This window comes from Phyllostomus discolor, chromosome 6 (genome assembly GCF_004126475.2).
Source record: "Phyllostomus discolor isolate MPI-MPIP mPhyDis1 chromosome 6, mPhyDis1.pri.v3, whole genome shotgun sequence".
Lineage (NCBI taxonomy): Eukaryota > Metazoa > Chordata > Mammalia > Chiroptera > Phyllostomidae > Phyllostomus > Phyllostomus discolor.
In genome coordinates, this window is record NC_040908.2 from 137,834,853 (window position 1) to 137,860,420 (window position 25,568).

The 25,568-nt window shown below is 42.1% G+C and overlaps 1 protein-coding gene across 2 annotated transcripts in view; it reads left to right on the plus strand.

Moving 5' to 3' along the window:
• NELL1 (neural EGFL like 1) overlaps positions 1-25,568 on the plus strand; it is a 729,686-nt gene that overhangs the window by 175,126 nt on the left and 528,992 nt on the right. For both annotated transcript variants that reach the window (XM_028515811.2, XM_028515812.2), the window contains exons 10-12: positions 720-793; positions 7,249-7,348; positions 18,158-18,286. In XM_028515811.2, the coding sequence (XP_028371612.1) occupies positions 720-793; positions 7,249-7,348; positions 18,158-18,286 (303 nt within the window). The remainder of the gene's footprint in view (positions 1-719; positions 794-7,248; positions 7,349-18,157; positions 18,287-25,568) is intronic.

The following is a 25,568-nucleotide window of genomic DNA, read 5'->3' on the forward strand; positions in this document are numbered from 1 at the left end:
AGGTCAGCAAGTTGAGGTGAGGACGGAGTCCCAGTGGAATCTACATTGAGTGGTGGGAGCTCCATTTTATGCTTCTCTTTTAAGTTCTCTACAAGGCCTATCTACTCCATGTCCCCGTTAGCCTGTGAGGCTCACCTTTCCAAAGGCAGTCTCTCTAGTGCATTGATAAAGCACTTAAGTGGCATAGGCCATATTTCTTAGTTGTCTCTGAGCTTCTTGGGAACTGATAGACTCAGGACACGCACTTTTCATGATCACAAGGGAGAAATGGCATCTTTCTGCCCTGTGGCTGAAGTTCTGATGGATGGAACACAGGGGAGTTCCCTTGCACCTAGTCATTCATCCTACAGCAGGGGCGTCTGCATCAAAGCCCTGCTCCTGTGCTCCTTGGAGACGATAACTGCTGCTTTGTTTTAACTTCTAACCACATCAGTTCACTCCCTAGTTCCTTCTGCAGCTGTGTCATTGCGATAGTTCCATGTCCTTGGTGTGAAGGACTCAGGACAAACATAATTGTTATGGTGGTCTGACTGGGGGAGGCAGCAGTCCTGCCCCCCCCACCCCCTAGTGTTCCTGTGTCTTTCTCTAGACACAGAGATTTGTACTGCTTAGAATCAGAGAATCTGTGTTCTGTGGAATCAGTTGGAGTTTGATGGCACCTCTGCAGTTATTTGGTTGCATAGCTTAACTGTCTGACCCATTTTTCTATTTTATTACAGCAAAATGTATCTATGGAGGAAAAGTCCTTGCGGAAGGCCAGAGGATTTTAACCAAGAGCTGTCGGGAATGCCGGGTAAGTTTCAATCTGGTGACCCCTGTCCCTTGCAGGGAATTTCAGATAGATATGTTGGCTTTCGACAGGGTTCTGGAGTGGAGCATGGTGGCCTGAGTGGGTCCCTGAGAAGGAGGACTCTGTGGTGTGCTGGAGTGCAGGACGGGAGGTCCCAGACACTGTCATTGAGTGGTTAGCTTGTGGTCAGCTGTGGGTCAGGTAGCCTTGGGCAAAGCTGTGAAGGAAAGGACATGAAAAGGGGAAGGGAGGTAGAATCTACTGTGAGTCATGGCAGGTGGCCCTGCGGAAGGGTTTGGAGTTGTGTTGGAAGCAGCCTGTGATGCCAGTTGTGGACAGTGTCACTTTAACACCCCAGTGTCTGATACAGTATCAGAATGTGCCTCTGTCTCCTGCCTGCCTCCTCCCATGTATTTCTTGAAAGAAGAGGTGTAGAACCACAGACCTCATTCAATAATCATTCAGCAACCTTGCACTGAGCCACTGATGCATACCGGGACTGCACAACAGCGAACAAAACAAAGTCCCTGTCTTTGTGGCACTTGCAGGCTGGTGGGAGAGACAGGCAGTGAGAACATAAATAAATGTACAGTGGAGTGCCACATTCCATAAACAGTGTAAACCAGGCTGAAGGGCTCGGGAGCTTTGGGGCGGGAATCTGGGAAGGCCTCTCTGGGGAGGCAGCATTTGAGCAATGTGCTGGATCAAGTGTGGGAGCTAGCTGTGCAGTTACTTGGTTGAGGTCTCGTCCCAGGAACGCCAGAGTGAGAGGCCATGGGCAGGAAGGGAAGGACGGAGAGCTGACACAAGGTGGCACATTAGGGCAGATGCAGCCCCACAACAAAGCCTGGCTGCTTTTGTGGGGCATCTACAGAGATGTCGACCACTGTGTCTCGGAATAGGCCATCTTTGCTGGTGTTTGTACCTACATTCTCTCATTTTCTGGGGGAAATAAAGGACTGCATGTTAAAGATACGGGAGACTGATGCAGCAGAGACCTGCAGAGTCTCTCAGGAAGCTTGAGTCCAATTCTTTATGGGGGACTTTGGGGAGGGAAGGCTCTCTCCTGTTTCCTGTCTCTCACTGGTTAGAATCTACCCCCAGGGGTTCACTCCCTTGAACTTCCCTAATGTATTTCCCACTTGCTACCTCTTGGCTGCCACTGGGAATGCCAGAGATTCCTGGCCCAGACAGTCTGGTGGGCGTGCAGGTGTGGGTCTCCAAGTCAGAGGGTGCTGTGCTCAGGGGCTCCTTAGGCTGAGGCAGAGGCAGAAGTGGGGATCGTGTGCTAGCAAGGGCTCTATGATCTCTCCATCAACAAGGCAAGCTGCCAGGCCTGGGAGTGGGTGAGCTGGTGGATGGTCTCCAATCTGGGGCTGGCACATTACCACTGAGGGATGCTGGGCAGATTAAGTGAGATGAAGCATGTAAAGAACTTGGCACAAAGTCAGTCCTCAGTGAACGTGAGCTGTTCTTATTCTGTAAGTAGGACCATACGTGTCCTCCCTGACTGTGAGACACGTGTCACCCTCTCTGTAAATTGTTTTGGTTCTAGGGGAGGGAAAATGAGTTGGATTCTAAAGCCCCTACTCTTTTCTTCTGCCCCTGGGAAAACTGGGATGACTAAAGGCAATTTTGCCCACTGGGCTGACGACTCCAGTATCTGCCATGTCTCTGTCCCTCACAACTGGCAGAGGAGCAATGGGGTCGCAGTGGGGTCGCAGTGGGGTCGCAGTGATGACTTGATCTCTGTTATTATCAGAGAGGATCAAGAGAGACACCATTCGAAACCTCTCTAAAATAGGGGCATGGATTTAAATGCCAGATTGTTAGAATGGCACTTACCAGCGTTATTGGCGCATGGTACATGTTCTACACTCATTTCCAAACTCATTTTCACCTGGGGCCACATCAGCCTCGTGGTGGCCTTCAAAGGGCCAAATGTAATTTTAGGACTGTAAATGTAACTACTCCTTAACTGTTAAGGAGTTCAAATTACATTTGGCCCTTTGAAGGCAACTGTGAGGCTGATGTGGCCCCCAGTGAAAATGAGTTTGACACCCCTGTTCTATAAACTTTGATTCATTTTTTACTGTTTCTGTTTGTTATATTTGTGCAATTTAGAAAGAAGTTGGGGCATATAGGTTACTCTATTTGGGCAAGTGGTGTGTGTGTATGTGTGAGTAATTTCATCCTTTTAAAAGTCATTAATTTCTTCCTCTATGGCTTTTCCACAGTTATTTACTAAACGTTTACTTGGTGTAGAAAGAGAGGGGCCATTGACAATAATGTTTAACATTACTTGAGCACTTAGTATTTTCTAGACACTGTTTAAAACATTTTAGACATGTTACTGCATGCAAACATCACAAGAAGACAATGAGGTAGGTCCTCTTTTTATCTCCACTTTACAGAGGAGGGAATTAAGGCACTGAAGACCAGAGTCACAGAGCTGGCCAGAGAGCTGGCTGGGACCTGAGCTCGTGTCATCTGGCTCTTAGCTTCTCCACTGCCACTCTGCATACTGTTAGACTATTTGGAAGTAATTCTCATTTCTGAGTTTTAGAAAAGTAAGTTCAGGAGGATTGAATTATTACTTCTTAATCTACCTAAGACCAGATTGGTCAGGCAATGGCTCTTTGATTTCCTTGATAAAGGATAGCTTTTTATAAAAGGCCATAGGAAGAGCCTTGGGCCACATTTAATAGATGTTGTCAGCAGGGAGAGAGGGTGATGGGTGTAGGATCAGAGGGCCTCCAGTCTTTTGTTGGCAGCCTTTCTCAAGATTGAAGCTCTAATGTCCTATGGTACCTGTTCTGTGTAATGAATTAGCTGCTCTCCTAGGCATTTAAAATGGTACTATGTAAGTACTATCCTTGGGAGAATTGAGCAAATAATTAGGTAATTTTCTGTGGTCTGTGGTTCAGATGCAGATCCCCAGTTGACAAAGGGCTGCCTGGAGATTCGCCCATTTCCATTTTCCCGGGATCATTTTAATGCTTCAGCAATACCAATTAGACAAGAAACTAACTCTCGTTTCCAATGTTTTCACCACATTTTCCCAGAAGTTAATAAATTATTTTTTAAACATCAAGATGAGCTCTGGCCAGGTAGTTCAGTTGGTTAGAGCATTGTCCCAATTTGCCAAGGTTGTGGGTTTGATCCCTGGTCAGGGCACATACAAGAATCAACCAATGAATGCATAACTAAGTGGAACAACAAATCAACGTTTCTCTCTCTGTCTTTCTCACTTTCTCTTACTGCCTTCCTTCCTTTCTTCCCTCCTTTCCTTCCTCTCTATAAAATCAATTAATAAGTAAAAAAATTAAAAATCAAGATGAATAATATCTTCTAGCTGTCTCGCTCAAGTTTGTCCAATTATTGATGCCCTGCAATATTTCTTTAGGCCAGCAACAAATTCGTTTTACGTAAAGATGTGAATTTTATATGTTATTAGAAATTCAGGTTGAAGCACAGTGAGTAGTAACTTAAAAGTGTTTATATTTGACCAATGAAATGGGAATGGTTGCTCTAAATGAGAAATACTGGAAGGGTTGTATTTTCCCACCAATGCAGAGTTCCAGGGGTCATAAAACAGCATATTATAATCAGGAGGATTGAAAAATGTTAATCATTAGATACTTCTTACCAGATATAGTGTTGAAAATACAATTAAAAAAGGTCTGTGCCTAATTATGTGGCTGGCCTAAGTGGATTTGTGGTACTTACTATTTTCAAATTCATGCAAAATGGTTTGTCTCTATTTAAACATTTCAAATGCTCTTACTCATCACATATGTTAAAGGTTGATTACAATTGTTGACTGATTTAATCATCAACCACAGTGAGCCCTTATTATTTAAAAAGAAACTGTCATAGTGATTACTTAAAAAAAATCTCTAGCATTTGAACAATTCTTTTACAAGAGCAAATACAAATACCCAAGATAAGGAATTTGGAACATAGAGGGAACAGTTTTATAAGGAAGAAAATGGAAATCACTGCAGAATCTCGCTACTAGTGATAATCTCTTAGTAGTTAGATTTTTGACAGTACAAGTGAAATTTATGTTATCGTCCTCGTTTGGGTTCTCCCAGATGCAGACCCTGCACTAAGGGTTTCCATACAGGGGATTTACTGTGGTAGGTCCCAGGAGAAGTCCACAAGTGTGGGGGGAATGCAGGAGAGGGAGGGGCAGGAAACCTTCCAGGGGTTCTGGGGTATAAATTACACTCCAGCTGTTGTCTCACCTCCAGGTGAAGAATGTCCCATGCCTGTTAGGCTCTGTCTTTGGGCCTTGGGAGTGGGATGTGTAGAACTTGTAGATAACTCTGGTTCTCTGCATGGGCAAAGTGGCTCCAGTGCTCCGGGGTGACCCCTCTGAGGGCATGGGGCAGGGAAGATCCATGAGCAGCAAAGCATTCAGAAGCTGGGGGATGAGCACACAAAACTGATAAAAGAGGTCCAACAGTGTCTGCTACTCTTATTTATACAAGGAGGCAGGAGGTAATGAAAAATATATTAATATTAAAGGATAGAAGTAGAGGCAATAATGGTTCAGTAATTAAGCATTGCATTTTCCTTTGCATTTAGCTTACGCTCCTAAAAGCAAGGTTATTAACTTCCGTTGGTTTGTAGTAATTGGCTTGATTCTCTGTTGGAGAAAGGAAGGTACATCTGACAGGCCCACTGGCCTTCAGACTGGTGCTAACTCACCCCTGGGGCTACATGCCACCCTATGTGGTCAGGATTGGGGGTGGGAATGGAATACAGCTGAAATGGTGAACTGAGGATGAATAGCAGAATAAATCCTCAGATCCTAGGCCCCGTTTTAAGATAGAATCATGAGAAAAGAAAGAGATCTGGCTGTCTTTGGACAGATCAAGGATAGAGAGAGAAGAACGAGGAAGGAAAAAAAACGACACTCCAAGGAATGCTGGGGGATGAACTGTCTGGGTTGAAGACTATGAGAAAGGCCAGGAAGCCGTGGTGTAAACCATCCAAATGATGAGTAGTTGGAGTTAAATTTATACTTGACATTTAAAGTTGTGTTTATGCTCTTATTTAAGAATGGATATGTCTGCTAGGATGGGAATTCCTGCCAAGTCAGTGGACTCTGGGGCCACAGGCATGACAGAATCTCTGGGAGGTGAAAAGTCAGCGCCGTCCTCATTCCTCTTGGCTGTCCAGCCCCGTCCCGTTCTCCCATCATGTGGGAAATTACCTTTTGGCTTCAAATGAGACTGTTTCTCGAGCTTGCCTCTTGGTTCACTTAAACATCCCCTTAAGAATAGAAGAGAGTAGAGTATATGATTGGCTAACCACTATGTTGTACAGCTGAAACTAGTACAAAGTAGTAGTGAATGTGAACTGTAATTGAAAAAAATGCAAAAGAAATAAACAAAAGGAAATGCAAGTGAGAATATGCTATACTTATTAAAAATGGAAGAGAACAACCTTACATTTTAGATAAAATCTGGGACTCTCTACCTGATTTTGAATAATAATTAATGGGATGATTCTTAAAATTCAGAACAAAACCAAATACAGATGCTCATAATATGAACAAAGAGGATCTTTGGTGAAATGAGGTCATAAAGAATCACCTGCTGAATCTTTAAATTTTTATTGTAAGTGATTTCATTTGCATCTAGGGAACGTCTAGTGCTCATCGGAACAACCCCCTTTAGCTCATACGTACCTGTGTACCTTAGCTGATTGTCTGTTTCTTCTGCCAGGAAAGTCTTTTCCTCCTTATTTTATTCCATTATTCAAGTTTCCTCAAATGTGGCATCCTCATAATTTCTTCACACCTGGGCAGAATTAGTTATTTTCCCATGACACATTATCATGCCTTAATTAGAGCACGTTCTTTAAAGGGCTTCCTGTACTGTATTACAGTTTCTAGCTTCAGAGGTTTTTTATTTCTCTTTTCATCCAAACCGTGAGTTCATCACAGGCCAGGAAGATGTCTTGTTCATCTCGGGGCCCACAGCGCTTGTGATGCGTGGAGCACTGGAATGGGCTTGGAGGCGCTCCGAGAGCTCAATGGATGTAACTCCCCATATCTGTGTTCAGTGACATCAAGCTGGTAGCTCAAAATCTGTCTTTGTCTGGGCAATTGCACCACAGAAATCAGCAAACATGACAAAGTAGGACTCCCCCACCCAACAGCTGATCATTGCGATAATTTCCCAGAGCACTGGCAGTGACCCTCTATGACACAGACCAGACTCAGAAACTGTTTGCTGAAATTGAGGCTCTTTCGGTATAGAAACGGGAGTGTTCCTTCTCTTCCAGCAGGCTCACTGATTTGTCACTTTGTCATGATTGTGTAGTTCTTGGGAGAACTGTTGACTGTTGTAAGTTGTTATCACTGCAGGCTGTTCACAAGAGCATTAGATCCTGGTATTGTTGACTAAAAATATGAACACTTTTTCTTATTATTTGACTTCCAGGGTGGAGTTTTAGTAAAAATTACGGAAGCGTGTCCCCCTTTGAACTGCTCAGAAAAGGACCACATTCTCCCAGAGAATCAGTGCTGTAGGGTCTGCAGAGGTAAGTGGGCTTGGTGGGGGGCCAAGCTTGGGCTGGGGGATCGTGGCCTTGGGGACGTGAGGGATTAATGAATTGTGTGGAGGTAATAGCATGGCTTCTACAAGTCTGTTCTGCTACTTGGAAACTTGGGCACCCTATTTGCCTTTCTCAGCCCTAGTCTCCTTAATTAGAACATGAGGATAATAATAGCATCTCCTTCATAGGACTGTTGTGAGGATTATTAAATGTGATCAGGCATAAGCACCTAGCATCATGCCTAGCACGTGATAAGTGTTCAGTACACAGTAATTCCTGTAATAATGATAATGACAGCTCCTGCAGTAATGACCTTTATCACCGTTATTACATATTTCTCACGAGTGGGATGGGAAGCATTTTTTTTCAGCCCTTTCCATGGGCCAATTCCCACACCTGACAGAGGATGACTTACAGTAAATCCTTTTTCATAGATTCATATATCACGTTTAAACTTCTGTGAGGAAAAGTAGCTCAGGTAAGTAACACCTAATTGCTACTTAATACTTGGGGAGAAATTGTTTTGCTTTCTCTTCTTGAAATCCCCTTCTTTCCCAAATTTATCCTCATGTCTTCAAACCCCTCAAATATCACTTCCTCCCTAAAACTTTTCACCCAGGCAGAATTAGATGAGGACATCTAATTAGGAGATTAGGAGTCTTTACATTTACTTGAAATCTTGAAAAACAAATCCAGTTAAACTTACAGATTTTTTTTTGAAAGTATACCCATCATAAATCCTCCTCTGCATTCTCAAATAGTCAGTGAGTTAGATCCCCTTTGGCTTCCTTCGGAAGCTTCTAGAGTTAAGGATCTGCAGTGTAACAGTGTAGCTTAGGCAACCCCGTATTTTACTTGTTAAAAATCTTTTCTTCAGAGCGAAGGTTGGCACACATTTTCTGTTAAGGGCCAGAAGGCTTCTCTTCCAACCGCTTAACTCTGCTGTTGTATTGCAAAGGCAGCATAGACAACAGGTAAATAAATAAATTAATGAGTGCGGCTGTGTTCCAATACAATTTTACGTACAAATGCAGGTGGCAGCCCATAATGTGCTGGCCCCTCTGCTAGCACCTTCTCATATATAAAAATGTTGTATATTATCATGGAGTGTTTCTGCTTAGCCTGAGATTTCTCTCCATGGTTGGTGATTAGAGGGCAATATTTTGGTAACATTCTTAGGAAACTTTAGTATGTTGATAGCCATGAATGGCTCTTAGAATCAGCGATGCGATACCATGCCATTACAGTATCTTCCTTTCTTTATTGGCTTTTGTGGCTACTAGCATATTTGCTACTGGGATGCTTTAGAAGGACCTAACACTTGACTAGAATATTCAGAGGGATGCATTTATTGGGAACTGATAGGGTTGTTAGGAAGGTCTGGCAATTTAATGCAAAATCTATCAATTGCTATTTGTTGAGCTGCCAAGCGGGACTCAGTCTACGCAAATCCTTTCTGATTTATGGTTTCGTTAGAGCAGAATCATTGATTATCTCACAGAAATTCAAGAGACATTTCATTGCTATGCCCCAGTTTACAATAGACCAGGTGTGACTGCTTCTACTAGCACCTCTATGAATGCATGTGCTTCTTTCCCAGTGAAGATGCTGAGAGATGTGACATCTCATTAAACCTAAGGCTCATTCAAGGCTTTCGCTGTCTCAGCTTTGAGGCAGGAATAAGGTGTCAGAGATTAGATCATAGCCAGGACCAGTCTGTGGCAGTGAAGATTTTCTTTATCTTCCTCCTGCCTGCTTTCTCCTCAGCCAGGAAGCTGCCAACTCTTTCATTAGGCAGCTGATGGGGTTTTTTTTGGGGGGGAAGGATGTGTATTACAGGTATTTATGTATATTTTGACAGGAACCAGAGCAAGTCTTCAGAAAGCATGTGGTGGGAGGGACTTCTGGTGGGGAGAGGGTGGAGTTAAACTATCAAGGTATATGGGTTTCTCCTGTTCTGCTCCCATCCCAGAATTCAGACACTGGGATGAAGAAAGCATCATTTTTGACCAAAGCCCTTTTCAGCACCACTTACTGTCAGTACCTCCTTCTTCCCCATTGACCCATAACAGAGAGGAGGCCAGAGCATCCCACCCACGTGTCCACATGCCAGGGTTTGCTCTGCACATCTGCCAATCACGAAATGAAAGGCTTCTTTGTTTGGGCAGTGGGGTATTCTTTTTTTTTTTTTTCATGAAAATGTAAAGTTTATGTGGCAGGGAACAAAAAATCAATCCAAATGAGTTCAATGATCTATTGTCTCAAACTATATTCTTGGTGAATTTTACTCAATATCTCCTAATTCCAATTTATTTAGCGAGAGTATCTTTAGAAGTAACATACTAGTTACTCACAATATTGTGGGAAATATTTTTCGCCTTTGACTTCTGTTTGTCTTTTACTTTTCCCTCCGTGTTCATGTTTTCTGAGTGGAGTATTGCAAGAGGAGGAAGGGGTTGGCCAATTGCTATTCTGAGGAAACTAGGCCACCCAGTGCACCTCTGCGAAGGTGAATTATTCAGTCCTTCTCCCCCTCCTCCTTTCCCCTTTCTAAAACAGAAAGTAATGAAAAGGTGAGAAAGAAACACTCAATTTGTATGTAAAGTAATTTTTATCCCGCTTGTGGAAGGCCATAAAGTTTGCTTTGTAGGTTGAGGTTGTGTGCTGCCTGGCAGGCAGCAGAGAGGGACTCGGAGGGCCTGAAATATGTGGTTCTGGGACAAGCACAGTGGTGTGTTTTTGCCTGTCTGGGTTCTGCCACGCTGATGTTATTGGTTACGGAAAATGAAGTGGCTGTAGCCTCCTTCGGTATCCACACCGAAGGCCATGCAATTAGCATATTTATCATCTCTGTCTGTCTTGCTGTGAATGTCAGGGCATTCTTCTGAGGGAAATCACCCCACAAGAGTATTATTCCTCAGAGGTCTGAGTCAAAACCTTTCTCATTCCTGCTCAGGAAATTGAAGTTTTCCAGGGCTTATTTTCATTTGGACTGATGAGCCACCTTGTGTGAGGGGGCTAGGACTGGGAATTTGAGAAAGTACAGAGTGCTTTTTGCTTTCTGATCTCCATTGGTGGATCATACGATATCCAGAAAGCTCTTCAACTTTTAAAATAATGATTGTTATAATGATGGCATTTTATGAATTGATTCTTTAAATGTAGGAGACAAGGTAGATGAAGATGTGTTTCTACCATATATTTCTATTATGTTTATGTCACTGACTTTGAGTGAAATTATTTTTAGTACCAGCTGGTAGGCTCTATGTATTGCTTATGTGAAATAACATTAAAACCCATGTTGCCGAGATATGACTCGTTTCCTCAAGTTGTAACTTGTTGGCTTGATTGTGAAGCTGTTTTTTTAGTCATACCCATTTGCATATATGATTTCCCATGTGACCACCCCCAATGAAATAATCAAAAAGAGAGGTGAAGACTATAGCTTTACACTGTGTTTTTCTGTTTTTTTTTTTTTTTTTTTTTTTTTTTTTTTGACATAAACCTAGGACCTCAGAGTTAAGAATAGTTATGACTGACTTAGGGTGTTCCCTATATGAACAGAACTGATATCCTTACTAGGGTCTCAGACACCTTGGGTCATGCCAAACACTAACTAATTCCCTTGTCCTTTAGAGAAAAATTAATGTAATCATCCAAATAGGTGTTTACATCCTCAGGGCTGATTAGTGCAGCCAGAATGTTCCTGGGGAAGAACTAACTACAGACCAGTTAGGAGGGAAGACATGCAAAGAGAAGCAGGGTGACAGACACTGGCAGGGAGAGGCCACTTTGCCACTGGTGCGACCAGAGGCCTCAGTCACCGGCAGCATCCCCAGAGCAGCCCTAATCATGGCTGCATTTTTTTGTTGTGGTTGCCTCAGGACAGTGTGTGCCTGAGCTCCCTGAGACTTGTGTAGCCTCATCATCACCCTGGGGTAGGGCTATATATAGCAGGAGCCTGTCTACTTAAGCGTGAGGCCAGGAGGTAGAGCAGCGGGGAGTGGGCACTGGAGTGGCACCTCTGCTTCTGCCTGGGGAGAAGTAATAAAAGCGTGCATGGAACTCCCGTAAAAATGATTGTTCACGAATTGCTGGTGTGCACAGCTAAAGGGGAAGAAAAAAAAGCCAACAATTTTCAGTCTGTATGTTCAGGATTGCTCCAGGAAAACACACCAATCATTTGGCCCATTCCAGAATTCTTGAACACTCCTCGGGGTGTAATTTTCCTCATAATGGACTCTAATTGTATCTTCAATGTCGCCAGTGACTTCGGAGGGTTTTGCTGCATGTTTAAAACTTTCGGTGTTGGGAAGAAAGTTCTTTCCAACATCTGTTCCCAATGAGTTTATTTGTAATTTTAATTCATGCCCACTTGCCTTGTCATCTGGTCTGGACTGACATTAGTGGAGATTATTTGTACTATTTAAGATTTTATGCCCTTCAATTGAATCCTCCCAAAGGGTCTTGGAGTCATATTAGTTTTTTCCTAGTCTTCCTCATCATTTTAGGTGCATTTGTAATTGTGATGATTTAGGGAGAATACACATCAGGGTATTTGAGGTGAAAGAGTCTGGAAAAGAGGCGAGTAGTGAGAATGCAACTTAGTGCCTAAATAGAGGAACTGGTCGTTTGTAGCTGGGTCAGGTCCCCTGCTATCGACAAATGGAATCTGACCAAGCCCTGCAGCCCTGGGCTGCATGGACACAGGAGTGACAGGGCTACACGTTAAACTGGTAAAGCTGGAAACAAAGGGCCTCTGCAAGAGAGTTCAGTCTCTGGGGGTCCATGAGGCCTGTGGTCCTGAAAATGCCACAGTGGACCAGGGTCCAGGGAGCCTCCAGAAGGAGGCACATGCCCCAGATAGGAGACCTGATGCGAAGGCCAGACTGCTGAGATTGGAACGCTCTTGGGTGTTAACTGTTGCAGAAAGAAAAATTGCTTTCTAAGATAGAACCTGTGAGGGTCCAGAGCTCAGTCCCTAACAGGCTCATCCCGATGGCCCAATGCTCTGTCCATAGGAGTTAAATGTTCTCATTTCTCAAGGGCCCATGCTTCTGTGCTGTGAATGTTGGTTATGGGTACATAAGGATGTCCATTTCACACAAAGGCTCTTTGGACCCTATCCCCCCTAGCCAGTTCATGGGTGGAGCTGTCTCCATACCATAGAATACACTATACTCAGTGCACCTTTGCTTCTTACCTGACTTTCAAGGCTGGGCAAGCAGTAGTGATGTGAAAGGGATTGGCTTTCTAAGGTTTGAGTTAGGGTAGGGGATTGTGGAGTACATTTGCAGATTGCCCAGGTACATCATTTCAAAAGTAGCCTGTATGACCTGCTGGGAGATACACGAGGGGCAGGAGATTGAGGGCAAGCAATGACGCTCTGTGTGAATCAGACTTTATCTTAAAGAAACCAAGCACTTCCCAGAGATAGTGGCCCATTCATTCCTTGCTCTGGAAGAAGTTGCAATAATAAATCATAATGACACTTGTCCAGCATTGGCCAGAATGGGTGGATGGTTTTGCTATAATTATAAAGGGTACAGAGGGGAATTAGGAGAGTGGCAGTGTGAAGAGCTTCCTTATAACAGGCTGGGTTTAATATATGCATATTAGGCCAATGGACTTAAAGACAACATATTGCTTTACAGGTGTTATTGCTGACACTAGCAACAGAACTGTAGATACAGGGCCACGAGAGGTAGTTCAGATTGTAGACTTCCTGGTAGAGGAGAAGTGTGACCCCAATGTTCATGTTTCTTCATTAACTTCCTGAGCATGATGTGGACCCTTGCTGCTCCATGTGTGTGGAACTCCTACCCTTTGTTCAGCCAGCCTCATCATCCTTAACCTTTTTGGAATACCTTGTGTGAGGACCCTTCTCCATGATGCATTCCTGGAGCACCTTGGCCCTTTCCATCACAATATCTCCTTGTTAGCTAACATTCACCATCAGTCCACCTGCGCTAGAGTGTAAGGTGAATGAGGATGTGCTTACGCTGTTCCCAGCACTTTTTTTTGTTATATGCCTATTGCCCAAAACCATGCCTTAGGTACATGGTAGGTGTTTAATAAATATTTGCCAGATGAATGAATGATGCCTCTGGTGGGAAGTAAAATTAAGGCGGTGGTTCAGGTAAAACCTGAAACCTCCCTTCAACACATTCTGTGTCTTTTTTGGAGCATCTGCTCACTGTCAGCACTCCGGTGTGAGTGCCAAGTGGGTCTCAGCCCTCTGGGGATCTCGTCTGTGTGTGGTGTTCTCTTGTGTGATGAGATATTTTTCTTCTGACTTTGAGTTTTCAGGTAGAAAGTAATAATGGAGTGTGTCCTGGAGAAAGAAACAAGATTTGTGCCTTTAGAAAAAGTCAAGGCATATCACAGACTAGAAAATGAGAATGGCCGATGGAGTACTGGTGTCTTCAGGCCAGGGACAGCATTCTTGGAGTGGTCCTTGGTGATTAAAATCATGGCTGGGCAGTCATGTGGGGTGATGGAGAGAGATTGAGTATTGGAGTTGTATTTGGGTTTATGTTTCTCTTTCACCCATCACCTACTGTGTATCCATAGGGAAGGTTGTTAACATCTATGAGCCTTGGTTTATTCATCTTTTCTTAATTCTCACCTGAGGGCATGCTTATTGATTTTAGAGAAGGGAAGGGAGGGAGAGAGAGAGGGAGAGAAACATCGTTGTGAGACAGAAACATCAATTGGTTGCCTCCCAGATGAGTCCCAACTGGCCTGCAATTTGGGATTGCTCCCTGACCAGGAATCCAATCTGCCACCTTTTGGTTTACAAGGTGATACTCTGACCAACTGAACCATACTGGCCAGGGCTGGTTTATTCGTCTTTGAAACACTTCTGATTTTTAGGTAAGAGGGCTGTGCAGATTTAGTCATTAACTCAACAAACATTTATTAAGTACCTATAGTGTGCTAGGATACAAGGTAAACAAATTTGCATGATCCTTTCCCTTGAAGAGGTGAGCTTCTGTTATTTATTCAACAAATAAACACATAATTAGTAGCCAGCCATCACAATAGGAAATTGTGATAATTTCCCATTGAGAAAGAATAGTGGACTTTATGTAGACTTGGGAGAAAAAGCCTTTTCTGAATGGGTCATATTTAAGCTGGGACTTGAAGACTAAGTTGAAGTTATTTTGGCAGGATGTGTAATAATGTTCTGAGCTGAAGGGACAAGGTTGCAAAGACTCCAGATAAGGGAAGAGGATGGACTAGTTAGAGGAATTAAATGCAAGTGCGACAATGGTTGGGATAATGATGGGAGAGAGGAAGCCTTGTTCATTGTCTCAAGTCAAAGTTAAGGATTTTGTATTTTTCTTAAGTAAAATGGGAAGCCCTTGAAAGGTTTTTAAGAGGGAGAGTGACATGATCCAGTTTTGGTTTAAAGGGATCCCCTTGTGTGGAAAACAGATTTGATATAGGCAAGATGGGGAACAGGAAGGCAAGTGAGGCGATTTCCATTTGAGAGATGATAATAATTTGGAGCAGGATTTTTTTTTATTGCTGTGGAGTAGAGAAGAAAGACATAGATTAAAAAGATATGAAATAAAATGAACAGAATTTTGAAGTGCTGGTATTTGAGGAGTGAGGGCAAAGATGGGTCCTCGCATTCTGGTTTGGGCGGGTGAAGGTATCATAGGTGGATGTGGAGAGCTCTGGGAGTGCGGGTTTGGGAAGTGAGGCGAGCTGTGAGATGCCTGTGAGGACATCCAGTTGGAGTTGTCGAGTGGGCTGTTGACTATAATGATAAAACCTATGTAAAGTGGGACATGCTAGAAGTCAATGTTATTTCTCATGCTCTTAGAGAGGACCATGAGTCTTTATTATTCCTTCTAGAGATGGGTGGATGTTGTGACCTACAGGCCAGAAAGTTTTGGGTGCAAGAGCTGTCCTAGACTCAATTTCTGCTAAGAACAGACTGCCAGAACCTGCAGTTGGGTCTTAAATGGACCTCCTTAAACAATTTTATGGGATATAGAAGGCTTGAGACCCACAAAAATCATCACAGAGTAATCAGTAGTAGCTGTTTATGCCAGGGTCTTGTTTTAAGTCAGGGTCTATGTCTGATTTGTTTCTCTCAACCAAGAGCTTCCCACTGAAGAATTTTTCTTTTTGTGGTTTTAACAAGAACTTTAGAGTCAAATCATGACCCTGCCATGTCCCAGCTGTGTTACTTTGAATAAGTAACTTCAAGTCTCGGCCACATTTTCCTAATTTCCTAAGTGAGGATGATGGTAATCTTTGGGTTCTTATGGGGGTTTCATGGGGTAATGTGTGCCATCTGCGTAGCACTGAGCCTAGCATGTTGGAAGAAGTCAGTAAATAGCTTTATAAAATTAAGGCGTTCTGTGCATTTGGGCCAGTGCTTACTTAGTTAAAAGACATGACCGTGTGCTTCTAATTATAGGAGAATAATCCTAGAGATTGTAGAGTCTCATATTCAAAATAGTCAAGTAAGATCACTTGAATATCGGGCAGTTTATTTGTGTGTGTGTGTGTGTGTGTGTGTGTGTGCGTGCATTTGGGTGTGCACTACAATCTGGTCACAGCTTCTAACTCTGAAAAAACAAAAAAAAAACATTGATTTAAGGAAGAGGGTGACTGTGAGGAGTCTCATACCTCAGACTGTGTTGATAACCAGCTGAAGAAAAAACGACCAAGAGCTGTCTATCTAGAGGACTTGAGAGAGAGACTGTGGGCAGCAATTGAAGACAAATATCCCGGGAAGGGAGGATCTCCATTTGACACGTCTTGCCATTCAGACACCTCAGATAAGGAAGACAAAGCCTTTGGAAGGGTTGCAAATGTGCAGCAGTGACTGAGGATTTATGCTGTGGCTGCTGACTTGGATGCTGAGATGGTATTGTAACAATGAGGGTGACTGGCTACAGCAATTGAAAGTTCTGGTGCTGGATTGTGGTCATGACTGTGCAGTTGGAGAAATTTACTAAGAGTCATTTACTCTATCATCTTTTAGAACAAGTACAAACTAAACATTGTTGATTTAAAATTCTATTTCAAAGAAAAAAAATTCTAGAATGTTATCACTGAAAGGAATTAAACTGGACGTTTGTATAGTTCAGTGATTTTTGTATTTTTGGAAGCCAGAAACTGTGGCTCAAATGATCGATCTGTCAGACATCAAAGCAGAGGTACTCTGTTTGAATCGGGGATGGGGACGTGAGCCCTACCTGTCAGCTCACCTGTGCCCCAGATTCTGAGGAATTCTTTGAAACCCACAGATGCCTTCCAGCCCGAGTATATTCTATAGGCAAGGTGGTTTATTGTTTGTTAGCTGCAGACCCTGAAGTAGAAATTAGACCCCCTGACTCCAAGATCTATTGTTTTCTATGAGACCACAATACAGGGTGGGACAAAAGTAGGTTTACAGTTGTTTGTATAGAAAATAATACCATAATTAATAAATAACACAATAATGAACTCTGTTTCATGAAATCACAGCTATAAACCTACTTTCGCTCACCCTGTGTGTAACGTAGCAGCAAAATTATTGTTCACTAAAATGTACTGGTCTAAAGATAAAGCAGTTTTATGTACTTTATCATATTTGAATTTCACAGCTTTTGTGGTAGGTATAACCTATTCCTTCTAGTTCACCTCTGAATGCTGCATAATACATACTTTTTTTTTTTTGTTTTTAGAATGTGTGTAGCTGGTAATAGAGTAAGGGGGAAAATCAGAGACCAGATATATTGAAAAGGAGCAATCCCATTGAGCTAAGCAACACACTGGAGTTGGCATTTGCCCTGAAGGCAGTTTGTAATCCCTGCTGGTGGAATCTGGCTGCTAATGGACACTGTGTAGTAGACAGCAGACAAAGCCTGGGGCTATTGTGAGATGCATAAATCAAGAACCTTGAAGGATGAATCCTCAGTGGATAAGTGTGAAAAATTCATTCTGCAAAAGGAGACTTTCCCGTCAGTGTTAACTCTAGATGGGGGGTATAGAAAAGAAATACCTGTATTTTTGAAAGCTCAGGGCCTGAATTTAGGTTTAAATCTCATGCCTCAAGGCAAGTAACTCCACTGTCCATTTGTAGTATAATGGGTAAAATCAATTGTGGAAAATCCATGCTGTGGAATATTATACTGCATTGATGAATGAATTATGGCTACAGGCATTAACATGGGTGAATAGAAAAAATACATTATAGAAGATATGTACAGTATGATTTCAGTCATGTGAAGTTCAAAATGGACAAACTAAATGATCCACTATTTAGAAATAAGCACATACGCATGGTGAAACTATAAAAAATGTGTAAGGGAGTGATTAACAGAAAATTCAGGTTAATTATCTCTGATGGCTGGGATGAGATTCCTTGGGGAGGTGTAGTCAAGAGGTGCTAATAATATTCTGGTTATATTAATTTTATTTTATATATTTATATATTCATTTTATGTATTTTCTATGTATCATAAATTTAGCAATAAAACAATTATAAAAAGACTAGTCACGTAAGAAGGTGGTAGGAAGAGAGTTCAGGATCAGTATGGATAAAAGCTTTTAGGAAGGAACAACTTTACCGAGTTTGAATATTAGGGGGAAAACAAATCTCAAGCACGGGATGGTCTCCAGTTTCCTATTCCTACTCTCTCATCCCCTTGCCAGCTCACCCTTTCCCATCGCAAGGTATGTTTTTATGCATGGTGAAATATAATAGAAATGTTTCATGTTTTCTGTATTACTCGGCAGTCTTGCATTCTTTTCTTTTATGATGTAAAATACATGCACTTCTTCTAGGTCATAACTTTTGTGCAGAAGGACCCAAATGTGGTGAAAACTCAGAGTGCAAAAACTGGAATACAAAAGCTACCTGTGAGTGCAAGAATGGTTACATCTCTGTCCAGGGAGACTCCGCCTACTGTGAAGGTAAGTAAGCTATTTAATGAAGTCACCTGTGGGGAATACATTGCTGGTGGATGTGGTTGAAGATGGAAAGCTATCACTTGGCTCTGGTCTGATCCTGTAATAAATTCTATCAGTTACCTAGGGTGTCTGTTCTTCTGGTTTGTCCTCGCTGCTCAGTAGCATGTGAAAGCAAGGCCTTTGAAGGTAGTTATGAAATGCAGCAAAGCAACGAAGGCAGTTGGGCCTTATCAGATCCCATGTTCTGCTATGACTGTATTTAACAATCACTGGCAAAACCACACACACATGATTTTCTGTTGTCTTATTTGAGTACATTGTCATCTCCAAGTTCAAATAAATGGTAGGGGTTAGATCCTTTTTTAAATTTATTTTATTTTAATCAGATCCTTTTTTTAAATGATGCTTTTATACTAGTTTATACCCAACTGCCATCATCTTTGCTTTCCAAGCTCAGCATCTTTTCTTCAGTTGTGGTCTTAGTGACTGATTAGTGTGGGTTACTAATTCCCAGACTCTACTAAAAGTCATAATGATAGATGGACTCATACCTTTGGCACATGGACTAATGCCATTATAGGGTCAGTGGCCTCAGGCATCAGTGACCCCAATTTTCTCTCTAGACAGCAGAACTCCTGTGTCTTATGTGAACCCTGTTTCTGAGCTCAGACCTCATTCAGCTCTGCTAGTGCAGAGCGTTGTCCAGGCCCTCTCCTTTAATATGCCCTCGGAGCAGCGGTGGGCTGTGACCCTGGTTTACATTTTTAGTGCCCTCATATTTGAGACCATTCATTCTCCGGTGCTCACTGGTTCCCTCCCATCTGTTTAGAGAGGTTATAATGAAGGCTAAGAGGAAAAATGATGGCTATGTTGTTTCTCTGTCCCGGTTGGCCCCAATCATTCCTGTCATCTTCATGAACAATATATTGTACCTTGGTGATCTGTTAATTAGGGAGGTAGTGGTTTTGAATGGAATGAGTGCTGCGAAATCTTGGTCACTGTCTTTCAAATGGTTTGGTGGGTCAGGCAGTCTCGGGGTAAAGACAACTGGTGACCATAATGGAATTCCCTTTCCGTTCTGCCATTGTGTATGATTGACCGCTGCTTAACTTTTTGGCTTTGACTAAAGACCTCTTCATTTGATAGGAAATGTGTCTAATCACCATGAGGGCTCAGTATCGGGTAGATGGCCTCTGCTTGTCAATTCTTCTGAAAGACTTTCTTCATTACTGCTTTGTTTCTCATTAACAATGTAGTTTAACTAATGAATTTTTTCCCCTCTCCTTTGCACTTTATTTTCCTTACCTTTATAGATTTCAATTTGATTAAGGAGACATGGTACTTGGGAGGATGAAGTTGCCCCTTTGGTCATGAACCTTTTATCTACCCTTTAATAGCATATTTCTTATTGTCAATTTTGGAGGACTGTTAATTTCAGCATTTCACAGTAATATTTTCATGCTAGTTTCTATTTTTGTCAGAAAAATTAATGTTCTTTTAAAGATTAAAAAATGTGAACATTCTCCTCCATTCACTGTGAAAAATCCTACGAGCTATGTAATGGTTGAACAAATTTACTTTCTTACATTCTATTATATGTGGGGACAGACTGTGAGCAATGATAAAAATGATAGAAGGAAACTCAAACTAAATTGGATCCTAATTCTACCACTGGTCAACCCTCAGCTGTCTCCTTGGAATGAGCACACCCACCATTCCTGACTCCCACTAGCTACTGAGAGCTGGCAGAATCTGGGAGAAAGTTGCTGGTACAAGTGCTTTTTGGGATTCTGATTCTATGCTTGTTGTTACATTTCTTTATTATGTAGCATAAACTCCATTGGCAGCCTTTGGTGATATTAAACCTGCCCTTTGAGTGTGAGGCCTTATTTTATTCATTATATTGAGTAATTTTAGGTCTTAATTACTGTTTTCTTTGGACATACCTATTCTCAGGTTGGTGTATGTGCTTGGCCTTGGGCCACTGTGCTCTGTGGTGATACCTTGGGTCATGGTGATGGGCTTGGGCTTCAGTGATTTCTCTGTTATCATGGAGACTTTGTACAAGTTCCAGAAGGCTTGCTCGTGGAGAGAAGTATACGCCTAAGAAGGAATGACTGAGCATTAGAGCTCATTTGTGGTATAAGCATGGAACTCAGGGAGGAAAGCAGGGGTCAGATACTGGGCATCTGGATGGGAGGTACTGAGAGTCTCAAAATAAATTCAATCCTAATTCTACCAGTGAATATCAGCATTTAGAGAAAATGACCTTCTCTCTTTCTGTTCTGCTATGCTCAGCATGTTGGACTTTGGGCTTATTTTTATATATTGGACGATGGCTATCATAGCCCCAAGCATGTTGTTCTTGTACCAGTGTCGCAGGCAAGGGAGGAAGGAAGAGTTGGGTTTAAAACCTTCTCTGTATAAAGTTCTCTCTTTTCATGTTTAAAGAAGGTCCCCCACAATCACCCTTGCTTCCACCCCATCCTATTTTTCAGACCTGGGTTATATCCTCCCCACCCCTAGACCAATGTTTGAGAAAGCTGAGTGAGATGACTGACCCTGGGTTGGGCTAATTGTGTTCAACCCCTGGAGCCTGGAGAGGATTCCTCCTTCCCAGAGATCAAATGATCTTTGTCCTTGATCTGACCCAGTTAAGGTTGTGACAACAGGAAGTGTATAGAAGGGGTTTGGGGTGGGCAAAAAGCTACTGTCTCCTCCATTCTTTTATGACTAAATTTAGCTCATGGCCATTTCCCCAGCTCTGGTCTCAGAGCTGACCTCTGGGATGATCCGATAGACATGATTGGAGGTCATCTGGGTACCAGAGACTCAGAGATCTGACTTCATTGCTTCACCACAGCCTGGAGGGAAGTAGATACTTAAGAACTGCTTTAGGCAAGTTATTTTTTTACTTTGAGTAAATGGAGCAAAAATGACCCACATTGTACAAACCATGATGAACGAGACTGGCTTGCAAATAAAAAAAAAATTATACTAATTGTCCAGGCCTTCCTGAAAAACCTATTCAGGTTCTCAGTGGAAAAGGAAGCACAAAAGGCTTTCAAACTCTTCCTGGGGTAGTAGCAGAGGTCTGGTGCATCAAGGACTCCTGCTCTGCAGAGATTGCTGTGGAAACTGCCACAGAGAAGATATCAGAACTCCCAGCCAATCAATAGAAGATAATAAGACCCTTTGTCAACTCTTACAACTCACAGGAGGTCATTTCATTTTAACTGGTCCAATTCAATCAGGAACATCTGCCATTTTGATAACTTTTGGTTGGATTTTGGTGTTTTATGAATCTGGTATGGTGGGGCTTTTTACCTTTCTGATGGCATTTTCAATGGGTTGGACTTAGTTTCAAATACATTTGCTTACATTACAGGGAGAGTCTGAGCCAGGTTATAGTCATTGGAGTCTACTCATGCTGTTATTTTTTTAATGTGGAGTCTACATAAATATAGTCACACAAACTGTTTCTTTCTGAAGTTATTTAGAAGAATAAAGAATGTGATATCATATATATCATGCAATCTGCCAGGCATGGAAAGTATACAGTGAGCTTTAAAATACCTTCTACTTACAAAGTACTTTAAACTTTTAAACTCCTTTTATACACAGAGTCCTCTTTGAGCCTTATAATAAGCCTGTGATGAAAATGGTAACATTGCCATTCTATGAGTGTGGACCCTAAGATGAGAAATGAAGTAAAGATAATATGCAACTCATTTCTACTCTAGCACTTTATGCCCTACCTCCCCACCTACCCTCTTCCGATGTCTTGTTCCTCCTGATCCAATGAAATATGAGTGGATGTGAAACGTACCATTTCAGAGCAGAAGCTCGAAAGCTATTACAGGGTTCCACCTCATTCTCTTTTCCCTCTAACACAGAACTGGCACTGGTAAGAGCAGGGCTGGGGTCCCAGAATGAAGATGACATGGAGCAGTGTGACAGTTGACATGTGATAGACATGGGGCCTGAGTGAAAAATTGTGTAAGCCACTGAAATTTTGGAGAGTGCCTCTTTGTTACCTTTGTACAACTTAGCCTCTGCCTACAGGTATGCCTGCCTGAATTAGTTAATTCTCGTAGTTTCAGAAAAACACCCTTAGCTCAGTGCTCATGACCGAAAGCCATTTTTTTATGGAGCAAGCATTGAAAAGTTACTAGAAAAACTGCAGCTTGTGTGGCTCATTACTAGTCTGTTGTGGCCCTGTTGCCAGGCAGTAGATTTTTTGCAGACCACAAGTTGTAAATCAGTACTTTGTCATGGCCAATCCCGACATGGGAAATCGGATTTCCCAGTTAATGATAATGAGACAAAGCTTGTCAAAAACTAGCACACTGCATCATATTCACTAAACATATAGTGGATCAGAACAGTTATGATGGATCATGTGATCACCAACTTGTTAATGTTTATGGAGATCTTTCTTGGAATTGGAAGAGTGTGTACTCTTTGAAGCCCACACGGTGAGAAAGTGAGTTTCCCACATCTCCACCATTTGGGAGAACTGGCAGGTAGCAGGAGGAATTGTTCTCAGATGAAATTGTTCTTCGATGGAAGGACCAGGTTTTATCAGTGCTGCCAGGAGCGTATTGTTGGCGGTGATAAGGATGAAGGCATTGCTCCCTTGGAAAAAAGCATGTGTGGAGCTGTACTCAGGGAAAAACATGAGTAAAGCTGTATTGAAGGAACTGTGTTGTGGAACAAAATCACCCATAGTGGTATGAATTGAATAATTTTATGGAACAAAGCTACTGAAATGTCTGAGGCAACTGATTAGCCAGGTGATTTATAAGTTCTTTTGTGTGACAGGAGGTGATGACAAAGGGCCTGACACTTTGCATGTGAAGAGGCTGGGAAAGTGGCAGAGAGGTCAGAGTTCAAAGAGAAAGCAGATTCAGAATAGCTCAGGGGTAGATTTTATTGCATGCAAAGCTGGCATGCGTGTACTTCCATAGAAACCAGACTAAACTCCTGATTAAGAGAATGTGTGGGAAAATGTCTAGTATGCATAATTACACTTCTAATTATCCAAGGATTAATCAGGTAATTCTATTTGTGTTGCATTTTTACAAAATGGCATGAAACTCATGCTCCACGTAGCCTGATTTATGCTCAGATCTGGGCGTTAGTCTCTGAAGTCCTGCTTTGGACAGCACAGGGACCGAAAGCCTGTTTTGATTGTTCATGATCATATAAAACCTTAACCATGAGCTTCTGCTCTCATTTGTTTCCAGGGATTCAGAATGCTTAAGGGAAGAATACCTTATGGTATTCTTTATTAAAAATATTTATTTAGCCTGCAAGATTATTGGAGAGATCTTCTGGTACCCAGGTATCTGTCAAACTTCCATCCCACCCTCAGTCCCCCAGCTTCCCAAGACAGAATCTCTAGCCTTTGCTTTGCCTCTAATAACCCACATGCCACCTCACACCCAGCAGCAGACACAGATGAGCTTTCTTCTTGGGCCTGGCTTTTCCCTGCCTCTTTTCTATCCCCAAGGCTACTTTGCAAAAGCATGTAGCCAGTCCATGGAATGCTGAAATGCTGCCTGCTCACATTATTCTATGTAAACTGCACTGTTATTTGCTACAGATTAACTTTCTTCACTAAGTGATGAGAGAGAAATTGTAGTTTTCTCTTACTTTTGACAAGAAGAGAATCATTTTTAAAAATTGCTTTGGTCACCCAATGTCAAGAAAACAAGCAATCCAATTAAAACATGGCCAGAAGATGTAAATATACATTTTTCTGAAGAGGACATGAAAAAGGCACATGAAAAGATGCTCAACATCACGAATCATCAGGGAAATGCAAATCAAAACCACAATGAAGCATCACCCCCCACTTGTCAGTCTGGCTATCTTCAAAAGGACACATGTTGGCAAGGATGTGGAGCAAAGGGAACACTTACACATTCCTGGTGGGGATAGAAATTGGTGCAGCCATTAAAGAAAACAGTATAGAAGTTTCTCAAAAAGTTGAAAACAGAACTACCATATGACCTGGCAATTCTACTTCTGGGTATTTATCCAAAGAAAATGAAAACACAGAGAAAACATATATTCCATATATTCATTCCTGTATTCATTGCAACATTATTTATGAGTACAATAGCCAAGATGTGGAAACGATGGATAAAGAAGATGTGGTATAAGGATCTATAATGGAATACTACTCAGCCACAAAAAGAATGAAACCTTGCCATTTGCAACAATAAGTATTATTTCGCTTATATGTTGAATCTAAACAGCCAAAGCAAACCAAACTCATAAGATAAGGAGAACAGATTGGTGGTTGCCAGAGGGAGAGTGGGGAGTGGGTAAAATGGGTGAAGGGGGTCAAAATGTCTAAACTTCCAGCTATAAAACAAATAAGTCATGGAGATATAATGTGGAGCATTGTGACTTTAGTTACTAACACTGTATTGCATATTTAGAAGTTGCTAAGAGAGTAGATCTTAAAGTTCTCATGACAAGAAAAAAATTGTGTCACTATGTATGGTGATGGGTGTTAACTGTACTTATTGTGATGATCATTTCTCAGTGTATATAAATATTGAATCATGCTGCAAACCTGAAACTATAATGCTATAATTCGATTATATCTCAGTAAAAAAAATTTTAAAAATTGTTTTGGCCAGTTGCTTAATAGAGAAAATGATATTCCCTGGGGCTTAACACAGTAGAAACTGTTTCTTCTCCCCACACCCTCCCATTCATATGACCCTTCACATGGATGTTCCTGTTTGGCAGGTGGCTTTCCTCAAAGCTGTGATGCAGGGATGCAGGCTCTTCCTCTCTTTGCCCTGCCATGTGCCATGTGTGGCTCCCAAGGTTGCCATGGAAAGGGAACAGAAGGTGATGTATGGGAAGGTTTTCATGGGCCAGGGCTGGCCACATTCCACCAGTCAGAACTTTGCCTCTGTCCTTACCTAATTGCAAGAGAGCCTGGTAAATGCTGTCTTACTCTGTGCCAGGAGGAAAAAGAATCTGTTTTGAGGAATAGTTTTCAGTCTTGACACAGTTAATGAGTGAAAAAAATCTCCCCATGTGAATTTTATGATCTTTACTTTTTATTTTCTGAGTCTTACCAAATGATCCTCTGGCTTCAGTTGATTGTATCAAAACATGTTCATTTGGGAACTGGAGAGGATTCACTAAACTACCTTGTTCCTACTTTCTTCTCCGCATTATCTCCAAGGTTCCCTGTGGCTCCCACTATGTCGTCTCATCTAGATTTGTTCTATCCCCAGTGTAACCCCATGTTCCT